Source organism: Gorilla gorilla, chromosome 9 (genome assembly GCF_029281585.2).
Source record: "Gorilla gorilla gorilla isolate KB3781 chromosome 9, NHGRI_mGorGor1-v2.1_pri, whole genome shotgun sequence".
In the NCBI taxonomy this organism is placed as follows: Eukaryota; Metazoa; Chordata; class Mammalia; order Primates; family Hominidae; genus Gorilla; species Gorilla gorilla.
Window position 1 is genome coordinate 110,751,874 of NC_073233.2, and position 19,055 is coordinate 110,770,928.

At 37.4% G+C, this 19,055-nt stretch overlaps 1 protein-coding gene across 1 annotated transcript; it reads right to left on the reverse strand.

Moving 5' to 3' along the window:
* Positions 1–6,060: 6,060 nt before the first annotated feature.
* On the reverse strand, positions 6,061–18,378 carry MMP12 (matrix metallopeptidase 12). Its single transcript, XM_004052039.5, has 10 exons — positions 18,202–18,378; positions 16,229–16,476; positions 15,167–15,315; positions 14,958–15,083; positions 11,243–11,404; positions 10,604–10,727; positions 9,649–9,782; positions 9,110–9,269; positions 7,481–7,587; positions 6,061–6,526 (listed from the first exon to the last, which is right to left on the reverse strand). The coding sequence occupies exons 1-10, from the start codon at positions 18,301–18,303 to the stop codon at positions 6,426–6,428; spliced, it is 1,413 nt and encodes a 470-aa protein (XP_004052087.3). The 5' UTR covers positions 18,304–18,378; the 3' UTR covers positions 6,061–6,425.
* Positions 18,379–19,055: the final 677 nt, after the last annotated feature.

Consider the following 19,055-nt stretch of genomic DNA (forward strand, 5'->3'; position numbering starts at 1 on the left):
GCACTGGTATCCAAATTCATCTTGGATACTTTGGTCTTTTTAAATAATTGATACATTTATAATTATGAAATGCTTCTCTGTATACAGTGAGTCTCAAACTGTAGCATGAATCAAAGTCACTCGGAGGGCTTGCTTGATGAAACAGACTTCTGGACTTCAATTTTAAATTGATTCAGTAAGTCTAAAATGGGACCTGAAATTTGCATTTCTAATAAGTTCCTGATTTATTGATGCTCCTGGATAAGGAGCCACATTAGGAAAACCAGTTTTGTATCTAATTTAGCTGTTATTAATGTACCCATTCCATCTTTCTTATGATTAGTGTTTGCATGGTATATTATTTTCATGCTTTTACTTTTAAAATAAATGTCATTATATTTAAAGTGGTTTTCTTAGAGACAGGAAATAGTTTCAGTCTGACAATCTCTTTTCATTGGAGTGTTTGGACAATTTATAATTAATGTAATTATAGATATGATTGGACTTAGATCTACTCGCTTGCTATTTGTTCCTATTTGTCCCGTCTGTTCTTTCTTCCTTTTTCCTCTTTTCATATCTTCTTTTGGATTAATAGAATAATTTTCAGTATTCCATTATATCAACATTATTGGCTTATTAGTTATACCTCTTTGTCTATTTTTAGTGGATTTTTTTAGAATTAAAATTTTTATCTCTATCTTTTCAGAGTTTACCTTCATATAGAATTATACCACTTCAATTATACCTATAAGAATCTCGCATCTATATTTTTCCTCACATCCTTTGTGCTATTGTTGTCATACATTTATTTTACTTGTATATATCCTGTCAACTCCATAACACATTTTTCTTTGCTTCACATAGTTATTTTTAATAATTAAACATAGAAAACTGCCTTTTATATTTACCTATATATTTACTCATTATGATGCTCTTCGTTTCTTTGTATTGATATGTTACCAGTCGTTATCATTTTCCTTCTACTTGAAGAACTTCCCTTAACATTTCTTAAGGGAATAACTTCCCTTAACAATTCTTAACAGAACTGTCTTCTGACAGTCAATTCTCTCAACTGTTGCTTGTCTGAAAAAGTCTGCACCATTTTTTATTTTTGGAAGTTGTTTTCACTAGATATTGAATTCTAAATTGATAATGCCTTTTTTCTTTCAACATATTAAATGTGTCACTCCATTGTCTTCTCTCGATATGTAAATATATATATATTTAGAGAGATTTATTTATGAAAATATAAATGTTTATATAAATTTTATAATGTTTAATAATATAAGATTATGTTTATATAAGATTACATTTTATAAATATAAATAACTCTCTATAAGTACATATTATTTCTCTACATATATAGAAAAAAGTCAATAAATGTTTCTAAAATATATATATTTTAGAAATATATTTATATATATATATATATATTTATATTTATATATATGTAAGACAGGGTCTTGCCCTGTCACCCAGGCTGGAGTGCAGTGGTATGATCATGGCTCACCTTGACCTCCCAGGCTCAAGCAATCCTCCCAACTCAGCCTCCCAAGTAGCTGGGACCACAGGTGTGTGCCACTGCTATTGGCTAATTTTTTGTAGAGACAAGGTCTCCCTGTGTTGCTCAGGCTGGTGTCAAACTCCTGGGCTCAAGCCATCCTCCAACCTCAGCCTCCCAAAGTGTTGGGATTAGTCAAGTGATTTACAGATCAGTTTGATCTTTTCAAAGTTTGATTTTAAGTTTTGTTTAGGGTGGGTCTAGTGTACCCTTATCTGTAGGACTAACTGAATCCTACTATTAAAGTGGCTTCACTGATTTCCCCAGGTGTTAAAAGACATCTTGCCATTCAGGCTGGATGAAATTCAAACCTCTCCTAGCCCTGTGTAATCTCTGAGAATTGTTCAGTCTACAATTCCTTGGTGGTGCATATGCAGTTCAGTATTCATCAGCAGACTCAAGGGGTCTTCTCTCCCAATTTCTGGAGTGCATTCTCTATGTAACTTCCTCCTCTTCCTTACTTTTCCCTGAAAATTATAGCCACCTCTAACTCCCTGAACTTTAATCTCTATCTCTCAACTCAGCAAGACCACTGCATTCTACTTGCTTCCTTTCCCCTGTGCTGTGTCCTGGAAATCACCTAAAGGGAGAAAGCAAGCAAGACTTGGGGGCTTGCACCATCCATTTTCTTCCCTCCTGGACTATTTCCTACGCTACCTAGTGCTCAACGAATGAAACCATCTTTTTCATACATTTTGTTCAGTTTTATAGTTGATCACAGCAAGAAGCAAAATCCAGTACTAGTTACTGCAATATGACCAGAAACAAAAGTGATCCTGGGATATTATATTTATATACTAACACAAAAAGAGACAAGAGCTTAGATTTTAATCCTCATGGACTGGGAGCTGTCTTGCATAAATCAGCAAATCCTTTTTCTATGGTATATTATGACCTCCTTAAAATATTTTGGTGTTCTTATACCATAATGCTATAATCTAGAAAATCACCCCAGAGATGATACATATTGGAAAGACTATTACTTATGGTCCTCCTAAGATATCCCATTAACTTACAAGTTGCGACCTTCTACCTACACACTAACCACTTCAACATTTTAATTTCTGGTTCATACACCTTTATTGGGCCTTGACCCCATCCCGTTACCTACTAGACATCTCCCCCTGGCTCCCCAGTTTCAACAGGCCTAGTTATTTCCTTTCCATCAATCACACCACCATCTCTTCTGCAACCAGATTTTCCTTCTCTATTCAAAGTCACTTCTTAAACCAGATGCTTAAAAAAATCACCCTATACTATTCCTTTTCAGCCATACTCCATAAGCAAAGCAGTCACCAAACCTTATGATTTCTCCCTTCTAGCTGTTGCTCACATGTCTTCCCCACGTCTATAATTTAGGTTTCTAGTATTTTTTGCATGGACTAGTACAGTACTATGGTAGCTGTTCTTCTCTGCACATTGCCTTGATTACTTCTGACCTATCTTCTATATTTCCATTCAAAAGATATACTAAGATGCAATTTGGTCTTTATCCCTATTAAAATCCCTTCAATAAAGCCATATCATTTATGAGATAAACGTAAAGTTTCATGACAATAAATTTTGTTAATGACCTGGTATCTCCTTCTCATCTTTTCCCTTTTTGTTTTATGCTCCAATTTTACAAAAATATTATTTTAGTTAGTCTTTGAGGAGGCTCCATTTCCACCTGGAATCCCTTTAGCTACGTCTCCACCTAACAAATCCCTCTCATATTTTAAAAACACATCTCAAATGTTGTTTCCCATAGGAAATGTTCTGTGGCCCCCAAATCTTTTTGCAGAGATATAATTACCCCTCTATTTTGTAAATGCTTCTATTGATCTACTTATTACATTGCATTATAATTTGTTTATATGTCTTGTTTGTCTTTACCATATTTTGTGCCTTTGAAGACATAGATTCCTAGTCATCTTTGAATCCCTCATGCCTATCACAGGGACTCAAATCTAGTATCAACATCAAAAATGTGAATCTGGGAAACTTTATGCAGCCCAAACATGGTACATCCTTTTCTTTCTTCTGTAAAGGCACAGGATTCCTCACTATCCTATTACAGTATAAGGGGAGAAGCAGAATCAGAAAGACGAAACTACAGTTCTGGCAGGCTTGAGAAACTGTCTACTAATTTAAGGTTTTTTCTACTTGTAGTCCACAAGGTAGACAGTCCTGTTCTCTTCCTTGTTGACTAATTTGTGCTAAAGTATAATTTTTAAGGGCTAAAAATATGATTTTATGCAAATATGAAATGAACTTGTTAAAGATATTATTTAACTCACTAGCTAATGAGGCAATCAGTTCAAAGAAGGGCCTGAAGAACAGACATATATACAGTAAGGAATGTGAAAGAAATTTCCTAATGATATAAATAGGTAATATCTTTATAGGACAGTAAAATGTAATGTTTGAGAGTATCTCTTCTATCTGGCACAAATGAATTTTATCCCTAAGAGGTAAGATTTGTTTGCATTGATATAGAAGAAACCTTTCGTGTAACTGTCAGTTCTCTACTATTTCTACCCTTACAGATTTATAAACTAGTCTACCCAATAAAAAGTCAAAGATGCATACCCTCATAAAATCAGTTACTCCAGAATATTAGCTACACAATGTGCAGCCCTCAATTGTAAAGACACCTGTAATTTCCAAGTCTTGAACATTTTCTTTCCTGACATCAATGAAATAATACTCCTCCATTTCCCAGAGAAAAAGTGATATTCCCCAGACGGGACATACATGCAACTCTTAAGACATTTTGAAGACTTTTAATTGAAAAGTAAAAATGCAAAGCTTTATAGAGTGAAATGCCAGAAGTTTTAGCTTTAACTTTTTCCACTTTATAAATCTAAAAGGCACAATATTGTGGTAGTTAATAGCATAGATTCTGGTGTCAGGCTGCCTGACCGTGCATCAAGCTCCAAGGCTACCTGACCTAGAGCAAGGTAAAAACTCTTGATGCTTTAGTTATCTCATCTGAAAAATGAGAATGACAGTACTTACCTCATGCTCATGTTTGTAATCAGGATTAAATGAGCCATTTTCATTTTATATTTTGTGTATATACAGCCTTGGAACAGTGCCTGGCACATGGTTAACATTATAAGGATTTGTTTAACAAAATTTGAAAGTACACCACGGATAGAAGAAAAGGAAGAAAGGTTCACATTTAAGTCTTTGAAGGCATCTTTATGAACATTCATGATAGCGACTCTGGACTTTTATTCCTATTCAGTTGTCATTTAAGAGAAATGCCTCCCTCCTGAGTTACCTAAGGCCAAAGACAATTCATGCCGATACCATTCAATTTTTTTTGATGCTGATTCTGGAGAGAATTTTCTTCTTTTGAGGGAAATCCAGCATTTAGTAACATGTGGGGAATAACATTTCTTATAGTGGTGAATCGATTCTACTCTTTGCAAAGACAACTCTAATAATACTGAAGGAGCACATACTTGAGTTAAGAACGGATCTGAGCACAGCGGCTCATGCCTGTAATCCCAGTACTTTGGGAGGCCTAGGTTGGGGGTATCACTTGAGGTCAGAAGTTCAAGACCAGCATGGCCAACATGGTAAGACCCCCGTCTCTACTAAAAATACAAAAATTAGCTGGGCGTGGTGGCTGGCACGTGTAATCCCAGCTAATCTGGATGCTGAGTTGGGAGAATCTCTTGAACCCAGGAGGCGGTGGTTGCAGTGAGCCGAGATTGTGCCACTGCACTCCAGCCTGGGCGGCAGAGTGAGACTCCGTTTCAAAAAAAAAAAGAAAAAAGATCTGAGACATGAAGGACAAAGAGCTCTATCTCCCTCTAGGTACTTTCTGAGCCTCATATTTCCCCTGATTTCAGTTCATTTCACTAGCCAAAAATGATCATCCAGCTTGAAATGGACTTGGCCATTTCTGCAAACTTAAGTACATCAATCAGCAATGATTTACTAATAAACTGAAAACTAAAAGCATTCCACAAACCTGTAAGCTGTAAGTGAGAGCTCTACAATGTATGCAACCCAGAAGATAGGGGAACTATGTGTCAGGGTAGTGGAGAAAATGGACACAGGACAGGCCACACTGCCAGAATGATGTGCTTACCATGCATTGTGTGTTTTTTCACAATAAACCTATGAGGTGGGTACCTCCTAAGTTTATTTCCTCCTAAATTTAAGGAAGCTTAGATTTAATTGCTTGTTAAGGTCACACAGCAATTACACTGTGAGACTTGACTGTGGATTTTACCAGAACGGGAAATTCCCATTTCATCCCTTCTCTCCAGTCTTGGGGCTATACTCTGTAAGTACTCCTTGGGGTCATGTGTAGCCTAGAGGATGTTTTCTTGCCTTGAGACCAAGGACACAAGTGGTGTTACCCAAGAGACCAAAAGAAATCTAAGCTTTTATTTCTACTTGCCATATTTCTATTCATCTCTTGATACAGTCAGAGAGACTTGTTTTTATTTAGGAGTAGGTTCAGAGTTATTTTCAAAATACACATTCTGTTTCTCAAGAAAAATATATTAAAAACCAAATGTTTTTTTTCAATTTTATTTGGGCCAAAATATATATACTTAATTTTAGTTATGCCAGAAGTAAGTATAATTTCTCAGTCCAAGGATGTTAGGAACCAACTTACAGAGCATGCTTCAAATAGAATTCTCTTGGCCTTTGAAGGTATCTATTTTCAAACTTAATAGTACAGTCAAGCAAGAATGGACAATTAGAGTTTTCAAAATTGAAAAATATTATGTATTTTATATAATCATTATCTATGGTTTACAGATTTTATTTTTAAGATACATATCTCTAAGTAGTGGTACACTGAGGACATAGCAAATATGCAATAAATACTTATTAAACTGAAGTGAACTAACAAAAACCATTAATTACACCATTTCTAACAACCAAACCAGCTATTGCTTTTCAGTGTTTTGGTGATACGTTGGAGTAGGAAGTCATATTCAAATTGGTTAGATCCTTGGAAGAAATAGTAGTATTCTGAAAATGAAAACAAATTAAATAGTTTAATTCCCTCCCTGTATTTCTTTACAACAACAACAACAAAAACAACAACACAAATCTCTTCTCCTAGATTATCTAGAATAGATGACCTATGGGCTGTGGTTCATGCCCTTAACTACACACTTTGAGAGGCTGAGATGGGAAGACTGCTTGAGGCCAGGAGTTTGAGATCAGCCTGGCCATCATCACAAGACCCCATCTCTATTTTTTCATCAAAAAATAACAAATGAAAAATAAGATGAGATGTGATTTGAGGATATAAATGTTGAGGGCCCTTGGTATCATGCCCCCAAAACATCTACCTACAGCCAGTCATACTCCAAGTGGAGGACTCATGAGACAGGATATTGGACCCAGCTAGGGCACACAGGGGCTTTGATGGAAGAAACAACACTGGGGAGGGGAGGGAATACAAACAAAAAATCTTGGCCCCATGAACAGTTGCCTAGGCTGGTCTTGTTTGAAGACATACGATACAAACTCAAGCTTTTCTTAACCCACCCTCAGTCCCCAGTCCATGAGGGCCTATCAGGGCAGAAGCGACTATAGGAAAGGTCAAGACTGCAAGGTGTAGGAAAGGGTGAGACTCCAGATTGCCTGAGTCTTGGCTGCCATGTGCTCGCTTGCACATACTGTGTGGCTGATGTGGTAAAAGGAAATTCCAGAGACTCAGGTACATGAGAAATAGGAACAATCACATTCCCTCTGCCTGCTAGACAACCCTGGGAATATACCACTTGTGCCACCAGCCCCTGCTCATTCTAGCTCTCCTATTCAGAGCCACGTACAGTGTGAGTTTTTCCTTGCGGCCCTATGGGGAACTGCAGAGACCTGTCCCTTTCCAATTTGGAGCCCTATTCTCTAATCTTAGAGGATTTATAGCTTTGAAATGTTATTTCCAGTATCTTCATGGTTTCCTCATCTACTTACTGTTTTTAGAGTAGAAGACTGCATCAATTTTAGGCCCAATTCCTTGGAAGTTCTTGGTAATCACTTTGGGATAACCAGGGTCCATCATCTGTCTCCTTTCATCATACCTGAGCAAAGAAGTAACCAGCAGGAACTCAATCAGAAAGTGGCTTTCCTGACATGCACCACAAACCCACCTTCTCTACTGAAGAGCTCTTCCCCGAAGGACTTAAGTTGTTCTGATGAAGAAAACCAAGGACCTAAACAGTTCACCGATTTCCTCTAAGTCCCTATAGGACTCAAACCTATGCTTCCTGACTCTGGTTAAGTCTTTTTCCCACTATCCCATAATACTTCTTCTAGTGCTTGGTCCTGCTTTATAGAGTCTGGCATAGAAGGTGATTTGGCTACAGCATAGGCCCCAGTGATCAATTCTTCAGTTGCCTGTCATTGCCTTCTTTTCAAAGCTATTCACTGAGACAAAAATACCCATTTCCCCCAAGAAGATAATAAACAGGTCAAGGGGCTAACAGCCAGGGAACCAAAGGGTTTTATACCCATGTTTGAGAGAAATTGGAAATAAACACTTTTGTTTCCAGGCTGTATGGTCATATCCTGGTTTCTCTCTTAAATTCTCTTTTACCAGCAAGTGAAAAGAGCTTTGTGTCTCTCTAGACTTCCAAGTGGCAACTGAATCTAACTGTTATCTTGTTTTTATGAATTTGGTTCTCTAAGTATTTATGGCTTGCTTAGCACTCTCTCAATGGCCTTTAAGGGAAAAATCCTGGGCCAAGTAGGAGCGGAAAACTAAACAGAAACACTGTTCAGAGTTGAAATGCCAATGTTCATAATAACAGGCTACAGCAAACTACGCCCATTTGTGAGCTCTTTGGAAAGTGTTATTTGCTAAAATCAAGTTTTGTTTCTCAAACAGAGCTAAGGGCTGGTGGACAAATTCAAGTCATAAGCATCTGGTATTCAATTGGAATTAGATGTTGTGTTTTAAATGCTTAAGAATAAATAATAGTTGTAAATGTCAGCTTAACATATATGTTATGTCTCATGTCAACCAGGCAAGCAATCTAGGAAATGACTGGCTTACTCAGAAGAAGGAATAGAGAATCCTCTCCTCCTTCAAAATGTAGACAATTGAGACAACAGAGACAGACACTCAAATGAGCTCCTATCCTCACCTGACCATATGACTTTCTTTTAAGGAAGACCTTGCAGGACCTCCTGACCTCCTGTCATTTAGAGGATGGTTGTCTTATTTTGTCTTTTGAATCTAGTGATTACAGAAAGGAATCTGGAAATCCATAACCCTCCAAACTGACTGTAGATTAAATACTTGGTCTTGTACATCTATGACACTATTTTCCAATGTGTTTCCACTATGATTAATAAGATGACATTTTATTTAGAGTGTTTTTTTTAAAAAAACACACATTATCTTGTATTTCATATATCAGAAACCAAAAACACAAAGAACTAGGTTGACAATAACTATTTCAGTCCTATATTCTCTTAATCTCTCTCCCTGGAAGGTCAAGGAGATTTGGGAACTTGCACAGAAAATGTGCCTTCTAGAAAACCTCATTCCATGCCTGTTTCACAATCTGAGGGGTTGAATGACCAACCATGAAAACTCACCTCCAATACTGGTTATCTACGAAGAAGTAGGTCCTATAAAAACGTGGGTTAAAAACAGCTGCATCAATTTTTTTCACAAAGTTAGGAAAACCAAAAGAATGTATGCTCTTGGGATAATTTGGTTCTGGTCTTAAATTGCTAATTAACCAGTATTTGTCATCTGTGAAGACAAAGAAATAGGGTAAATTTGAATTATACAGAAAGAGTAATAAGAAAATATTGATTTACTATAAACAACATAATTCCTTTCCAACAGTTATAATATTTATTGCTTATTGATCTTAAACATAGTCTCTTTTCTATGGTGCCCATGGTTTTTTTTCACAAGTATTACTGTTTTATAGTTTACAAACTTTTCCCAGAAGTTGTATATATTACTTAGGTATTTAGGCTATTTTAGTTTACACTTCAGAGCGAGCCACTATTAATAAAATCAAGAGTGCTTTCTTGGTCTATATCTATTAAAAAGTATTAGTCTCTTCTCAATTTCTTCTCTTCCTTGAAGTAAACTCAATGGCAAAACTAAAGATTAGAATTACCTTTAAAAAGAAAAACTTGATTTCTGGCTTCAATTTCATAAGCGGCTTCAATGCCAGATGGCAAGGTTGGCCATAAGGAAGAAATTAAATTAACACTGGTCTTTGGTCTCTCAGAAACCTTCAGCCAGAAGAACCTGACATGAAAGACATTTGACACATGTTAAAAGACAATGTAGACTCAAGAACCATGGCATGTGAATGGGAGGGAACTGTGAAAAGACCCAATATTTCTTTCCATTGTCTTCACATTCTGTTCCGTGGATGTCTGATGTTCATGGATCCACAAGAAAAGAATATCAATCAACTCTTTGATAATAACAATGACTTTAACAAGCAATCTGGTATACAGAAATACCCTGGAGCTTGGAATCCAGGGATCTAAGCTTCTAGTTTGACCCTACAATCCACTCACCAGTTTTGTAACCTCAAGGAAGTCACTATCCTCAAGTGTCTCAGTTTTATAATCTCAAAAATGGGAAATATTTGTCCTACTTGACAAATGTTAGTCTTCCCAACTGCCCCTCCTTACCACCAATATCTGCTTCAGTCTGTGTTCTAAGAAAGAAACCATAAGTTATCCTGGAATTCTCTCCTCCATAACCAGGAAATCAAGTCTCTTGCATAGGTACTGTTTTACAGTCTTGGTTTCAGACTTCACCATTTTTATCTATGATTAAAATAGTCTGGCTTCTGTTTCTTATCTTCTAAATCTCCATCCCAGATTCCTACTGCAAATCGTTTTTTACACACCAGTTTTCCAGTTAAAACACAAATGTAATTACACCTGTCTCCTGCTTCAAAACCTTTAAGATCTCCTCACTGCCTACAGAATTGAGTCCAAGTTCCTGCTTGCAAGTTTCATCTACTTCATTTTCAATTATTTTCCACTGTTTTCTGACAAAAAAAATTTAAAGGCAGAAACTTTAATATTGGTTAGATATGAAAATGATCCTACCTGTCTTTGAAGAAAAAGATCTTATTTCCCACGGTAGTGACAGCATCAAAACTCAAATTGGGGTCACAGAGAGCTGGTTCTGAATTGTTAGGATTTGGCAAGCGTTGGTTCTCTTTTGGGTCTCCTGAAAATACATTTCGAGAAGCATTAGTAAACAAAATCTGCATTGTAGTTCAGAGGAGGAACAGTTATGTTTTAAATACTCGATTTTCTTAATGAACATTGCATCAAAATCATTTTAAGCTTTCTATAACATTCACAGGAAGTATAAAGTAAGGTTTTTTTCCATATGGTTGCAATATCATGGAGGAAGAAAATCTGATTATCTTTACTTTCCTTTTCCAGTTATAATAGATTGTTTAATGTGTGGGCCTTCATCCGTAAGGCAATGGTATCTTGGATAGAAAGAACACCAGACTTGAGGCCTCTGGTTCTGCCTCTGGCTCTGACGTTAACATACTAGGTCTCTTGTCCTCATCTGTATAATGAAGATAATACCTGTGTCACCTGCCACACAGGGTTCTTATGCGGCTTAAAAAAAAGACAGATATTAACGTTTTATCCAAATATAGATATTGTTAGATGATTCATAAAAGCGAGTATCTTTATATGGCAAAATGATAAAGAAATTCAACTCACCATACAGGGACTGAATGCCACGTATGTCATCAGCAGAGAGGCGAAATGTGTTGATGTCAACATATTTGTAGGTGGGGAACATTACGGCCTTTGGATCACTGGAATGGCCAAGACCTAAGGAATGGCCAATCTCGTGAACAGCAGTGAGGAACAAGTTTGTGCCTAAGAAGAAACCAATCAAAAGACAGAAAGCTGTGAAATGCATTATCATCTTGGACAATAACACAATATCTGACACAGTGAAAAAGAAAGATTTGAGAATCTTTTACTTATTTCTTTACCCTTTTGAGTTGGGTTTCTCAATCTCAGCACTTCTGACATTACAGGCCAGTAGTCTGGGCTGTTCTGTGCATTATAGTTGTTTAGAAATCTCAGGTTTTACCCCTAAATGCAAGTAGCAAATCCTTTTTAGTTTTGACAACCAAAAAATGTCTCCAGACATTGTCAGATATCTCCTTGGGGACAAAATTGCCTCGGGTTAAGGACCTCTGTACTAGTAGACAAATGAAATATATTCTGTTGTAAAAATTCCTAGAATAACTCACAGTTGCGTTCAACAGTTTTCATTGCTTCTAAATAATTCTCAACTCTCATGACTCAATTCTATTTTTAGTCTTCATGAAGCTTTACTAGATATAGAAAAAAATGTCTTTAGCAACCGTCTTTTCGTAAACCCAAATATAAGGCTGTCATTAAGTTTCAGGTACTGTGAGTCACTGAGAAATGTAACACATTATGTCTAATTCTCATACAAATGAAAGGAAGCCACTGTGCTCTCCATTACAGATGAGGAAACAGTATTTATAAGATTAAATCAAATTAAGTGCTTGAGCCAAGATGAATGTTTCTGCTTTTACTACACATGATTCTAAATAAAAGTAAAGAGTCTATATGACTCAAGGAAAGAATATAAAAAACAAAAAAGAGAAAAATAAATAATTCTTAAAAGAGTCTATACTTATAATTTAGACATATTTGGACTACCAAGTTACAGTGTTTTCTGTCTTTTTTTTTGAGACCCATTCAGACTTCACCATTTTTATCTATGATTAAAATAGTCTGGCTTTATATCTGGCTTTTCTTTTGAGTCCCATAAGAAATCCTTGTTCATTTTTGTGTTATGTCCTAGAGAATGCACCTTTGTAGGTAAAAGAAGAGAGAGGGGTATGTCCCTTCTCTCAAATTGCTCAATTTGCAGAATATTTGAAAATTCCTGACTAACATTTTTGTCCCCTAGTCCAATGCCTTCATTTTTGTCTTTTTCTATGACAAAATTGTAGTTCAGAAGAACTGACTTGCCCAGAGTCACACGTCACTTAGCTGCAGAGCCTGGCCTTGGAATACTCTCCCATACCCAAGTGCAAAGAGTCTACACCTCTCTCGGGGAGTGTCTAGACACAAATCAAGAATTTTCTGTATCATGGGTCCAGTAACCTTCCCAGCAAGACTGGGAAGAGTAAGCAAAGTTTTTACAATTTATCCTAAACCTGAACTATTCTCAATTCCTATAATATGCCTATGAGCCACCACCACTGATCCTCATCTGGAAATAATGGGTTTATGTTTGTATTCTGTTTCTCACTAGATTGTGTGCTCAGGGGTTGGATTGTGTACTTTCCATCTCTGTACTCAAGTAACCTCATCACCCAATACCATAATAGAATAGGTCAGCAAACATTGACCTATTTGTTTATTTGATTTACTGGGTAAAAGAAAACAGGCTGAGGCTGGATGTGGTGACTCACACCTGTAATCCCAGCACTTTGGGAGGCCAAGGCAGGCGGATCACCTGAGGTCAGGAGTTCGAGAGCAGCCTGGCCAACATGGTGAAACCCCGTCTCTACCAAAAAAAAAAAAAAAAAAAAAAAAAAATAGCAGGGCGTGGTGGCCAGCACCTGTAATGTAATCCCGGCTAGTCAGGAGGCTGAAGTAGGAGAATTGCTTGAACCCTGGAGGCGAAGGTTGCAGTGAGCTGAGATTGCACCACTGCACTCCAGCCTGGGCAACAGAGCAAGACTCCATCTCAAAAAAACCAAATAACAGCAACAACAACAACAACAACAAAAACGGCTGAAAATAAGCATTTTAAGTTATAATTGTCATAAATAACTTCACTTGTTGAAAGCATTGAATCAATCCAATTAAAAAATAAGGCAATATGGACAGATAGAAAATACTGGGTTGAGAGGTAGGAATGCATATTCTGGCCCAGTTTTTCCATAAGCTAGCCACTAACCTTCTCTTTGTCTTAATTTCCTCTACCTACAGAAAGCTGTATTAAATTACTCTTCTAAGGTCCATTAGAATTCCAAAACATCTTTTTGAGGCTAACTAGCAGACATATACCATTTTAGATGAAGGAATTACAATCCCCCAAATAACCTTGGATAAAATTTAGGCACATATAACATGTCTGGCTGAGGATTTACAGTTTAGCAACTACCTAATCCTACATGATCTGTCTTTTGACAATACAAAAGTCCTCTTCTCATCAAAATCTTTATAAGCCTTAGGCTATGTGTTAGACTAAAACAAATAGTCTTTCTGGTGGACATAGTATTTATAAAAGTATTGCCATCCAACTTGTGCAATATCAGCTAGAGAGGAGGATGCTGAGTAAAGAATATTATTGATGACTTTCTCCTCATTTACTTTCCACATGAGGGAGTCATAGAATCTAAAATTTCCAATAGAAAAATTAAGAAGGCTTCTGTCATGATGGTTAGGGTTTTCCCATGCTAGTGATTCCTCTAAATAACAGGGGAGTTTAATTAACCCCATGTCAACTATCTGAGGAGGATGGTAAGTTACAGTCCTTATGTAAATGCCCCCAAGGTATTAAATGTTCAGTTGGGCATTCTGAAATTTTTATCCCAAGACCACATGAAAGTACATGACTGTATAATCTTGTGTTTCTCTATAGGGATACTTAGATTCTCTGTAACTTTTTCTTTCTTGCTCACTATGAATCTAAGAAATTATCAGCATATTATGAATCATACAGATGACCATCTTATCCTCTAATTGTTGGCACACACAGAATTAGTATGTGTTTGCTTTTGAGTTTATGGATTTCACTAGGTCAAAAACTTATCACCTAGGCTGCCTGCAATCCTAACACTTTGGGAGGCTGGGACAGGAGGATCTCGAGGCAACATAGCAAGATCCTGTCCCTATAAAAAATTAAAAAATTAGCCGGGCGGGTAGTGCACACCTGTGGTCCTAGCTACTAGGGAGGTTGAAGTGGGAGGTTTGCTTGAGCACAGGAGTTCAGGGCTGTAGTAAGTTAGCATCATGATACGTCATGCCAGCCTAAGTGACAGAGCAAGACCTTGTCTCAAAAAAAAAAACTTACCACCTAATTAACAGCTTTTACCTTTTCATATTATGCTTCTTAAGGTTCCTCTGAGCTTATGCTGATGAACTAGCTCATAGTTCATAGCATCCTCATAGATTGTTAGAGCTGATCTTCAGGATGATCTAGTTTAATATCCTCAATTTACAGAGGGTAAAATTGAGACCCATACAAAGTGTTAAATCTGATTTAGAGGCAAAATTATAATCAGAACAAGATTTTCCATCATATAATCATTTGTCAGAATGTAGTCTCTCGAAACCAGAATTTTGAATTTGTTAGGGTTTTTGTTGTTTTCCTTTCCTGTTTGCTTAGTTTTTTGTTTGTTTGTTTGTTTGTTTGTTTGTTTGTTTTGCCCACCTCCTGAATGTGTAGTCCAGAATTCGTCCTCATCGAAATGTGCATCCCCTCCAATGCCAGATCCGGGTCCAAAAGCATGGGCTAGGATTCCACCTTTGCCATCAAAAGCATGGAAGTCTCCATGAGCTTTTGGAAAAGGAAAGAAAATTAGTCTTCTATACATCCTATAGATCATGCCAAATGACAGAGATGAAATACAAGTTGCCTACCTCCACGGGCAAAAACCACCAAAATGTCAGCCATGCCTGTGTTAATCTTGCTGAATTTCAAGGGGGTAACATTACTCCACACTTGGAAAGCTTTCCGGATTGCGTAGTCAACATCCTCACGGTTCATGTCAGGTGTGTAATTATTGATCCTTTATCAGCAAAAAGAGAGAGAGAAATGTATGGAAGGCAGTGTTAATTTTGTCTTACCACAATACTTCATTTTTGCTAGCACAATTGGAAAGTGGATCATTTCATAAATCAAGAGTCCAGATTTTAAAACTTGCTTCATTAACTACAGAAACATTTTTTCTTGGACAGCCTCCTCCTTAACCAAAATCTAACTTAATTTCTTCCTATTTAAAACTCACAGATCAACACTGTGAAGGATTTGCTTTCATAGAAGGTTATGCTTTTTGCTCCTGCTCCCAGGTTCTGCATTTATCCATCTTGACTACTCTATAAACTTCCCTGTCTCTTCTTTATAGTAAATTATCTTATTTATAGTAAATTTAGCTTCATTCTCCTTTTATTTGAAGATTTTTTTTTCTTTTTTTTTGAGATGGAGTCTCACTTTGTTACTTAGGCTGGAGTACAGTGGCACGATCTCGGCTCACTGCAAGCTCCGCCTCCTGGGTTCACGCCATTCTCCTGCCTCAGCCTCCCGAGTAGCTGGGACTACAGGTGCACGCCACCACGCCCAGCTAATTTTTTTGTGTGTTTAGTAAAGACGAGGTTTCACCATGTTGGCCAGGATGGTCTCCATCTCCTGACCTCGTGATCCACCCACCTTGGCCTCCCAAAGTGCTGGGATTACAGGCGTGAGCCACCGTGCCTGGCCTATTTGCAGCTTTTAAAATCTGCTTTGGACTGGCAAGCCAAACAATTCTCCCCTGAGTGAACAATTCTTCCTTCTAGAGAAAATGAATTTTAGCAGAGATAGCATTAACAATGGAGGGAGGTTACTTTATCTACTTCCAGATTTAGGGCTGTCTAACTGGTTCAGGTTAGAAGTCAGACCTATGGGAAAGTAGAAAAATACAGGGCGACATACACCAACGTTACCTGTAGGTGATATAATGTTTCCTCCATACGGGCCCCCCTGGCATTTCCCTGAAATGGTGGACATCGGGGACTCCACATCGAGGTGCACGCATCATCTCCAGGGTAGATGTGTCCAGTTGCCCGGTCACTTTCAGACCCAAGAAGTGCTGCATTTCTTGGATTTTTTCCTTCATTAAGTTTCCACTATATTTCATTTTTGTCACTGGAAGTTTGTTTATCTCAAGGCCATAAAATTTTTCTAAGTATCTCTGGAAAAAAAAAATACATTCAGCAATGTGTAAGTACACACAGAAAAGTTTCTGTTGGGAGCTCCACATATATGACTCAATTGCACACTGATGCTTTTGGACCACGAATTTTGCACATCTTACTCACAGGTTAGATTATTGTTATTTGGACAATTAATTATAATCAGGAAAAAGAAACCTTAATTTTTTGTGCCATCAAAGACATGTCAGCCAGGAGCAGTAGCTGAGGCCTGTAATCCCAGCATTTTGGGAGGCTGAGGCAGGAGGATTGCTTGAGCCCAGGAGTTCAAGACTAGCCTGGACAACATGGCGAAACCTCCTCTGTACAAAAAACACAAAAATTATCCCAGAGCGTTGGTGCATGCCTGTAGTCCCAGCCACTCAGGAGGCTGAGGTGAGAGGATCACTTGAGCTTGGGAGGTAGAAGCTGCAGTGAGCCGTGATTGTACCACTGCACTTCAGCCTGGATGACAGACACAGACCCTGTCTCAAAAAAAAGAAAAAAAAAAAAACAAAAAAAAACAAAGACATGTCATAAACTATTAGCTAGATTTATTCCCGGAATCCCAGTGGAAGTATCTTTTTTTAAACGTCATTTATTCATTTTTAAGATAGAGGAGTTTCTCTTGGTCACCCAGGCTGGCCACAGTGGTGCATACCTGTAATCCCAGCACTTTGAGAGGCCAGGGTGGAAGGATTGCTTGAGTCCCAGAGTTTGAGACCAGCCTGGGCAACAGGGTGAAACCCTGTCTCTACTAAAAATACAAAAATTAGCCAGGAGTGGTGGCACATGCCTGTAGTCCCAGCTACTTGGGAAGATGAGGCAGTAGGATCACCTGAACCCAGGAGACGGAGGTTGCAGTGAGCTAAGATGGTGCCACTGCACTGTAGCCTGGGTGTCAGAGTAAAACCCTGTCTCAAAAAAAAAAAAAAGAAAAGAAAAAGAAAAAGAAAAGGAAACAAAAGGATGCATGAATTATTAATGTTATTAATATAAGTTGGGACACAAATTTCTTGATTAAAAACTCAAAGCTAAACAAAATGGATAACTATGATAAATTCAATGTTAAAATCATCTTAGAAAATAGGGAGACCAAACTCTTTTAATTAAGGAAAAGAATTTAAGAATTGAAAAAAAATCCGTAAAAAATGCTATAAAGATGGGCCTGGCATGGTGGCTCCCGCCTGTAATCCTATCACTTTGGGAGGCTGAGGTGGGGGATTGCTTGAGCCCAGAAGTTACAGACAAGCCTGGGCAACATAGTGGAACCCCATCTCCATAAAAAAGAAAAAGAAAAGCTGTAAAGATAAAACTGAGATGACTGAGGGTAAAGGGAATATGCTTAAATTATCATGGCAGCCTGAAGTGGTTATATAAATCCTGCCATTGTTCAGATCTCAGATTATTAACTGGCATTTAATGATTAGTGTAAAATACCATAACAGAAGTGAACTCCAATTATATTGAATGGAAATTTCTTGGCCGAAGGTTTTTAGAAGAAGAAACAAGTTCACTTGCCAACTTCATAACAGTCCTTCAAAACCAATACCTCTTTTTTATATTCCTCTTTGACAAAGAAAACTTAACACCGAAAGCAGACAGCCTCCTAGACCAATTTTCAGCTGATATGTAAAAGCAAACAAACAAACAAACAAACTGGTTAATGCAATTAAATCTTAAAGACAAACATCAAGCTCGATAAATACTGTAGTGTCCATACTTACTTCACCAAATAGCACATTATTTTTTTCCAGGCTTGTAGAGCTGTTCAGGGGAAGAGCTCCAGAAGCAGTGGCCTGCAGGAGCAGTATTAGAAGAAACTTCATTGTAAACTTCTAAATGGATCAATTCAGTTTACTCTGTTCCTTTCTAGCCTAAGTTCCTGAACTGTTCCTCTTTATATAGCCCTTAGTCCGGGCTCTGTGAATATGAATCTTATGAGTGACTCATAGTTGATATCATCCCTTGATCTATCTCAAAAACATGCAAACAAAAGCATGACTTTATTCAGACGACAATGGATCAATTAGCATCTAGTCCATCACTCAAGCAATTCAGAGTATGTACCTTCAGAATGATAAATAAGCCCCTACTTCCACCTATCCTACGAAATAAGCCCTTGTAAAAGAAATATCAAGCAACTAAAAGAGAAGGAGAACTTAAAATATATTTTCTTAAAGCCTGATATTCTTGATTTTCATTATAATACTTTCCTTATATTCATTATAGATAAAAAAAAGTTTTTAAAGTAAATGTTGAAAGATTAGATAAAATCCTTTTCCTGGAGTAAATGAGTGCTTTCTAAACGGAATCCAGCTCCCTAGAGAAATGTGATACAGAGATTTTACATGTAGCAAAAAAAAATTTGTAATATCGACTTCATTGTTTATTCCACGTGTTGTACTGGCTCAGATCCTGATTCTATAACTTAACATCTTCAGACATCTAAGCTGAAGCTCAGTCCCAACTGGGTACCTGGATAGATTCCAGAGACAAACTTTCCCTGCATCCTAGATTGTCTAGCGTTGGTAGGATGTGGGTTAACTCTTTTCAACTTTAGAAGATGGGAAAAGTTTGC

Coding starts and splice junctions, on each gene's coding strand:
- MMP12 (XM_004052039.5), bottom strand. CDS start 18,303: ATGAAGTTTCTTCTAATACTGCTCCTGCAGGCCACTGCTTCTGGAGCT. Junction 10,728..11,242: donor TGGCATTCAGTCCCTGTATG/GTGAGTTGAATT, acceptor ATGTATTTTCAG/GAGACCCAAAAGAGAACCAA. Junction 9,783..10,603: donor ATCTTTTTCTTCAAAGACAG/GTAGGATCATTT, acceptor CTTTCATGTCAG/GTTCTTCTGGCTGAAGGTTT.